At 40.6% G+C, this 7,835-nt stretch overlaps 1 protein-coding gene across 2 annotated transcripts in view; it reads left to right on the top strand.

The window, feature by feature from the left end:
* The first annotated feature begins 800 nt into the window (after positions 1–800).
* Positions 801–7,835, top strand: part of LOC115316523 (cytochrome P450 3A24) — a 28,201-nt gene continuing 21,166 nt past the window's right edge. Inside the window, exons 1-5 of one of the 2 annotated variants that reach the window (XM_040208488.3) lie at positions 801–1,019; positions 2,428–2,524; positions 5,539–5,591; positions 5,655–5,751; positions 6,891–7,007. In XM_040208488.3, coding sequence (XP_040064422.1) covers positions 946–1,019; positions 2,428–2,524; positions 5,539–5,591; positions 5,655–5,751; positions 6,891–7,007 — 438 coding nt within the window. In that variant the 5' untranslated portion in view covers positions 801–945. The remainder of the gene's footprint in view (positions 1,020–2,427; positions 2,525–5,538; positions 5,592–5,654; positions 5,752–6,890; positions 7,008–7,835) is intronic. The other variant, XM_040208487.3, reaches the window with a different exon arrangement.

Here is a 7,835-nt window from a genome sequence, read left to right as displayed (position 1 = left end):
ACTGATATTATCATGTGAGCTCTTATTAATGCGAAAGCCTTAAGTTTCCCATGGAGCGCCGCCTGCGTTGTCTGTGACCGCAAAAAACGGGCAACTAATGCGACGCCTATGGAGAGCAGCCGGCGTTGTTTGTGACTGCGAAAAACGGGCAACTAAAGAGAGGGTGGCACGCTCGGCAGCTCCGCTCCCCCTCCCCCTCACGGGTAACGTGTCAGGCGTGGCCCGAGGCCCGGAAGAGGGGGGCGCTAAAGGGGAGCTGGAAATGCCCTCTCCTCACGTGTCATACTTCCAAGGAGCGCCACGCCACAAAAAAGCCATCTCCTATGGCGCTGCGGCCAGTGCGCCGGTACAGAGGGAGAGGGTGGCTCGCCCGCGGCAGCTGTGTCAGGTGGTGTTGGTCAGGTGTGGCCGGACGGCCAAAGGGGGAAAGGGGGGGGGGGGGGGGGGGAAGGGGGGAGCGGGAAATTCCCGCTCCGTCTGCTAGCCGCATCGCCGCACTCCCTGCTGGCGCTGCGGCCGCTTCGGCTCTTTCGGCGCCAAGAATTCTTCCGCATTCATAACTCATAAGAAGGGCTTCTATTTTCTTGTTGACATGGCGTGGCAGTTTCTTTTTTCCTTATTATTATATTGCAACCATATCATGGGATCTTGAAGTAGGGCAGGGGAATTGCTGTCTCGAGGCAGAATTGAACAAAGACTGGTTTATCATCAAACTTTGGCAGGTGACACCGTTACAGAATCAAGCAGGTCCCGCTGTCATTCCATGAGGTCAAAATCGAGAGGAGCACTGGATACCTATCTGGACTCCTATGAGTGGTGGCGTGATAAGGTGTTATTTTAGATAAGATGTTTGCTCCAAGTGTGTTAGAGATAGGACTGCCATAGGAGTTGCTGCGTCGTCAGTTTTGTCTTCCAAACGCAGCTAGTCAACCTATTCGTATAAATATGTTGTTTCTTGGATGGTTAATTATTCCGGAATGGTTCATCGGGCTAGCTCTGCTGGGCATCGTAATCTACCTGTGAGTATCAAGCTTTTTTTTTTTTTTGTCTAGAATTATTTTTTTTTCTTGGTGAAGGTGGGTGCCTGCGAATGAGCATTAAACTTTCAATGTGAACGTTTCATTGTTCTCCGTTGACAAAAATCAGCTTCATTGTTGCCCTTCACAACAAAATAAATTTGACATAGATAATTATTTTATCCGCAGACATCTATGACCCCTTAAAACGTTAAAAATGACATGCTAATTGACTTAGCATGCAACCAAGGGCATATGTCTGTCCCATATGTGACCCGAAGTATATTAAAACAAATAACCATGGTTATTTTTTCGCGCGAAATGCACTAATGCTAGTTTCTATAAAACGTAAGCCTCGCCTTAATTTATCCTGAGCCTATTATTGTCTTCTTTTATTATACTTCTGTGATTTCTTAAGTTTTCGTAGTATGACTTACGTGAAAGAAAAAACTTCAGTCAGGAACCGTAACTTAAAGGGACGTACTATAGCTTGGGTTTCCAGTTTGCTCTAGCTGCTGGCGGATAATACCTGCCCCTATAATATGACCTATTCTTCTGCGTTATAATGCTATAATATTTGAGTTTATATCTCAATTAAATCCAGACACTAGCCATGGGAATGGCGCTTTTGTGAGCGCATATCAATTATAAGGGACGAAGTAACTGAGCAAGGGGTTCTTCTATATTTGAGTCAAAACTGAGTGTCGCCATTACGATCAGTGTGCTCATCTTAAACACCTACTGATGTGGTAATGTTGTGTGTTTTTTTTTTTTTTTTTTTGACACAGACTATGCAATACGAACTTTTTCTATAACAACCTTTTCTGTTTTATTTTCGTGAAAGTGTCATTGCAGTTTCATAAAGTACCGCCTGTGTTTTTAATGTCTCTGCTCTGAACATCGACGCAGAATTACAAATAAACTGTAAACATTAACGTAAGGGGCGCAAATGCATACAGCACGCAACATATTTAAAAACGAATAATCGCCGGTTCTACTATATTTGTGTCAAAACTGAAAGATTGTCGCCATTACAACTGGCGTGCTCATCTTAAACACCAACTGGTGCGGTAAAGATGAGTGTTTTTGGACACAGACTGTGCGATACAAAACAAAACAAAAATCGCCTATGTCACGCTTGCGCTAACTGCGTTGCAGAGTACAGGAATCATTAAAATATCAATCTGTTCAGACAACCCACCAAAAGAAGCTGACGTTGCTCCGCGGAGAAAAGTAAATACGACGAAGGTTTAAGGAAGAGTGACATGAGAGGAAATATAGAAATATTAACGATAGCACAAGGCCAGCACCAACCTCTGGCATAGCTAACAGCGGCATGAATACACTTTAGTTTGGATAATCACTCATTATCTCGGTGTGCTAATTTTTCTAACGCTCTGCCCTATTACAGCCGGGCTACTCGACACAAAAATTACTGGAAGAATCAGAATGTACCCTACGAAAAACTTTCACTGTTCTTCGGCACAACGCTCCAATTCATGCGCAAGGTATGCATAATTTTGGAATTCTAAATAGAACTGTAAATTTTGTGATAAGAGCGGGTCATTAAACGCTGAGCGAAAATTAAAAAGGAACGATCGTAAATTGCGAGGGTCAGGACAATTGTTCCCACCGTTTCCTTATTTGTCCCTGTCTTTTGACTGGTGTCTACGCTTTTTCGTTCTCACTTAACTTGCGCAGATCGCTCTCTTTTCGTTTTCTGATAATATGTTTATACTTCGGTTACAGAAAGCACAAGGAAAAACGATTAGACCAACATTTGAATATGTACAAAACCAAATGTGTCACAACCGTTAGGGGTCATCACGCCACCTGTGTCCTTTACAGACACACACACCCTTAGCCAAGCGCACAAGTGGGGAACTTTAAGATTCAAGGGCAGCCCATACAAACTCGAATTGCATGTAGCGAAGTCCTTCAATATTACTTGGCAGATTTTTAAACAAATATGTCAAACTCCCAACCTTTCTTTTTGAGTTCATAAACGAAAAGCTTACCGACCAGCGTTGCGCTGAGCCTGCTGTTTAGCACAACATTTTGATAAACATTCGCTTTAAAATACATATATATACTTTTTTAGATTTTTTCTCAGTTGCACACACTTAGCTTGTCAGAGATTATTGTAGGGGCTAAATTACAGACAACATATTCAACCATGTTGAATAAACCTGAGTCTGGGGCAGAAATCAACATATAAGTCGAAAGCGTTGTCCTGTCCTTTTTTGTTCCTTCAACTTATATGTTCATTTCTGCCCCAGTCTCAGGTTTGTTCAACATGGTTAACATTCACCAGCTCGCCTGCATTCTTACTATATTATCTTTGAAGATATTCAAGATCAACACAAAAAACACCAAGGACCTGCAAGATATAGAGAATCAATGAATGAACAAAGTACAGAAATTTGCTCTGTCCAAACTAAAACCGCGAACAAGCAAACAAATTAATAAATGTTTGTCATTTTACAATTTTACATTTCAACACGCAAAAGAATAATTAACACATAACCATTAAAAAACTCAATACCAGAAAAGAATGTTTGTACCTACGGCATAAAAACAATACAATTCATAATCGTCGTGTTACGTTCATGTAGATGCTGCATGAACGCATTTTCAAAGTTCTCATCAGAGGTCTAAACTACGGCGTCGGGAAGTTTGTTTACCTGATTCATTGTTCGGTAAAAAAAAAATGACGCGTTTAAGACAAATGTACGACGCACTATCTCACGTATTTTACTAGTGTGATCTACACTTCGGAATGTCGATGTAGATGCATTTTTTCTCCGCTAAAGGCTATTTTGTGATGTCAATTCCTTTGCACACTTCATGATTTAAGAACGAATATCACGATAACTGGTGGCGGAGCTCGATTCCTATGACAGGTTTCTTTTGCTCTTAATTAATTCAGTACCAAACACATTAAATTGCTGAGTTAGTAGCAAAACAAAGAGGTTGATTTTGAATTGCTTCCAGTTTATTAATCAGAGGTTTACATATTTTAAACTAGAACAGATATTAGGCATGTATAAAACTTCCTTGGCGTCTCGAGGTGTGTCTCTAAATTGTTCTCATTTAAATTAGCAATCCGGAGAGCAAGTCGTCTGTTTCTTTCGCAGGAGTTGCGATGACATCATCGCAATCCCCTGTGCAAAGAGCAGACGAACTAGCGCTCCTAGGCCGGCTTTTATGGTTACTTATTCAAAACAACAATGCCACGCTAAGTTAGGAAAGCAATTATTCCTATATATTGCACACCCTCAAGCGCGGAGCCTGGAGCGCGTCTCAGAATGATGTGTGCTTAGCGTCCTATTCCGCACATGCATCGAATGTGTTCCCGAAGTAGAAACAAATGGCGTCACAAAAAACCGGTGTGTTATGCTGTCGGATGTCGGGATCCTAGTCGCTGGTGCAAGAAGTCCCGGCGAAAAAATACGAGCGAACGCCACTGTCGCTGTCATAATGGCTTCCCTACTCCTGGCTCCCGAAACTTCCGTGGACTGCAAAAGTGGAGAGCGGCCTATTGCAGAGCAGGCGTCTCCCACATCTACCACCGCCGCTGTGACTTCACCAGGACCGCGGGCGGCGACGACCTTACATTTCTGTGACGCCATAAGGCGGTAATCAATGGACCACTTTTTTGGACGCGATAAACAGATCGGACAGAGACGCCTCCCAGGCATTGTACCTCAAGTAGGGCAATATAAGCGTTCTAATAGAAAATCGTCTGGACCTCTAGCAATTTTCTGCGAAAGCGGATGCAATTGCATTTTGCAACATACAAGTTTCATACCCCATTTTCGGCTAAACATCCAGAAGCAAGTTGAATCTGAAAAGTGCGATGAGCACAAGGATATCGCAAGTGAAAGGTCATGATCAATGTTCCTGCTCACGTCGCATTTTTTCTGCCTTGCGTTCTGAGCTTCGTCATTCGCTGGAATCATTTTATTGTTCGCCGTCATTGTCCCTCTCCGTGTTCTGCTGGAAAGTGAACTCAGGGACTTGATTTATGGTGGGGTCACGTGAATATTTGAATGACCACGGGAGTACGTTATGTTCACGTGATCCGAATTTATTACATGACACTTTTTTTACCCCTCGTGTTTTAAAGTGGTCCGTGCTGTAAAATCTCGCAGCATCTGGTCCGACATTCCTAGATCCCACGCTCCTTCATTTAAGAAACGCCAACCATTAGGCGAGAACCTAACGCGGTTCTCGCATTAATCTTTCCTTACCTAACACTAACTTAGTCTGCCACTATAAAATTGTCTAAAGGTTAAGTTCACCTTCAATTAGTGTTTGTTATAAAAATAAATGTAACACTTCTTTCAAAAAATAGTACGGTCCTTCGCGTGACAAGGTGAGGTGTGCCTTTATTTTACACTGAGTTATATTAGACCAAAGATTACGCGTTCACTCTTTTTGGAACTGATTTGCAATCTCCAATTGCGCATTGACTCTGTTGATGGCAGGCTCGACTTCTTAACTCCGCTTACATTTACAGCCATTCCACGAAGTGGAAGAAGAGTTGTGCAAAAAGCATGGCCGACTCTTCGGGTAAGAGATTAGATGTTCACGTTCATAACAATTTTGTTTGGATTCACATAATTTGACTTGCAGTACCTTTGAAGACGGACGACCTACACTTTACGTTGCGGAGCCAGAGTTGTTGAAGTATGTGTTTGTGAAGGACTTCTCTTCATTAATAAATCGAAGGGTATGTTGAATTATTTTAATATTTTCTTTCTAGTGCGAAGTTTAGGAAAAACGAAAATTCTATTCTAACATTTACTTCTGGGGCATTTGATTAAAAAAATAATCAGCAAATAATGGGAGGACTTCGGGAACAACATTCGGTACAGCGTAATTATAAACAACCTCTAATATGAACTAAACTACTTTAATCGCATTGATCAAACAGTATAATTGCAGAGGCAGCTGCGCCTAAAGTTTTCTTAATAAATTCTGCAATCACCTTCCCTTGTAATACTTTATGAAACAGTACGACCGAATGTTAAGTATTTTTGTTTGACATTTGTCTTATGAGTAAACACTGGCATCATATGAGGGTAAACACTGGCATAATGGTCTCTTACTTTCCATAGAAAAAAAAAACAGCTGATGTTTAATTCCGATTGAAGTTTCAGTTATGAACAATGTCACTTATTTTCTATCTTCCGACCTACTGGTCACTTGTGTAACCAAATTATTTAGTAAATGCTTTAGATTAGGGAAATAAATTTGTTCTTAATGGGTCGTTGTGGTGAAGTACAATACACTATGAATAGTTAAAGTTGCATTAAAAACTAATAAAACATATATTCAATATCGTCTCTTTCAGTATTAGGTGATCTTTTATCAAGTGTTACAGTTCATTAGCTGCATAAAATGGGCACGTTTTGCAGTCTCAATCTCTGGAAGTAGCATAAAGGTTCACTTCTCGTCAATCACAAAACCTACGTTGATTAAACTTGTCCTCGATTGAGTGCAACAATAAATATTTGTTTAAATGTTTAGTCTATTTTTACTCCCGAGATAATTGAAGTCATTTATTTGAATGTTTTTATAAAACTAGCAGGGAGCAATATAGAGCAGAAACCAATGATTTTGTTTATTACAATAAACGTATACTTATTCCACCATTTATTGTCGAAAATGTTAGTTCTAGCAAAATCTACAAGACTTTTCGCAGCACAATAATAAAACAATTAAGGCTTCTCTGTTGTTAAATAATATTATGTTAAATACAAGCTGCTATATCCAACTCACGTTTGGTTGATGCCTGAACTAACTTTACAGTTTTCTTTGGCCCCTTTTCATTTACTCACAATTAAACCAGTGTCGTCTTTCTCCAAGATAATGTCTTTCAAAAACCGTCTGATGAGGAGCATGATAATATTTGCCCCACTTGAAAACTGGCGAAGACTTCGCAACACCACTTCTCCGGCTTTCACAACTGGAAAACTCCGTAAGGTAAATTCATTTATTATATTCCAACCTGAATGTTCCCTGGTGTATGGTCAACACAATTTAATTGCAACCTTTTCTGAAACTTTCAAGTTGTATAGAATGGGGAGCGTGCTATTTAATACTGTTATGAGATCCCAGTTTGTTTTTCATCGAAGACTTTAAAAATTGCCTACCAAAAGGGTGGTTGAGAAAAAATAAATTATTTTAGGAAACAAATGGCAGACATCGGGGATTAAAAACATGCTATTTAGCTAAATTATTACCCGTTATTTACTCATTCACATTTCAATTACTAAAAATAAACATATCGTTCTAATTACAAACTTTCTCAGAGTTGTTGAAAAATCCTAACTAAAATGTTAGGAAACCTTAAAGCACGTTGCGAGGCGGGACGGTGCCCTGAAAGTACCACACATGCGGCAGGCACGAAGCTGCGTATGTGAAAACGGGAACGATATTCTTGTCATCCGCTTTTTCGCATCGTGAGCCTTGTGGCTGCCGCACGAATGGTGACTTCAGCGTACTTCCGCGCTCCACACATCCTCTAAGTCCTGCCACAATTTACTGATTTAGGGGTTTGTAATGAGGCTCATGCTAGTTTTTAATTTAAGCCATATATTTATTTTCACTAATTAAGAAGAACAACTAATTAGTTGTTGTTTTTTGCAATCTTTCACATCCGGCGTGGCTGACAGTTTGCTTCCGAATAGGCTCTTTTACTCTCTTTTGTTAACCACCCTTTAGGTAGAAATTTTATTAAGTCTCCGCTGACACACCCGATATATTTGGGTGTATCTTCAGGAACCGTAATATCTCGGCGTTGGCATCTTG

This window comes from Ixodes scapularis, unplaced genomic scaffold (genome assembly GCF_016920785.2).
Source record: "Ixodes scapularis isolate PalLabHiFi unplaced genomic scaffold, ASM1692078v2 PGA_scaffold0__279_contigs__length_252992795, whole genome shotgun sequence".
Taxonomy (NCBI): Eukaryota; Metazoa; Arthropoda; class Arachnida; order Ixodida; family Ixodidae; genus Ixodes; species Ixodes scapularis.
This window is presented reverse-complemented; position numbering and strand designations above follow the sequence as displayed.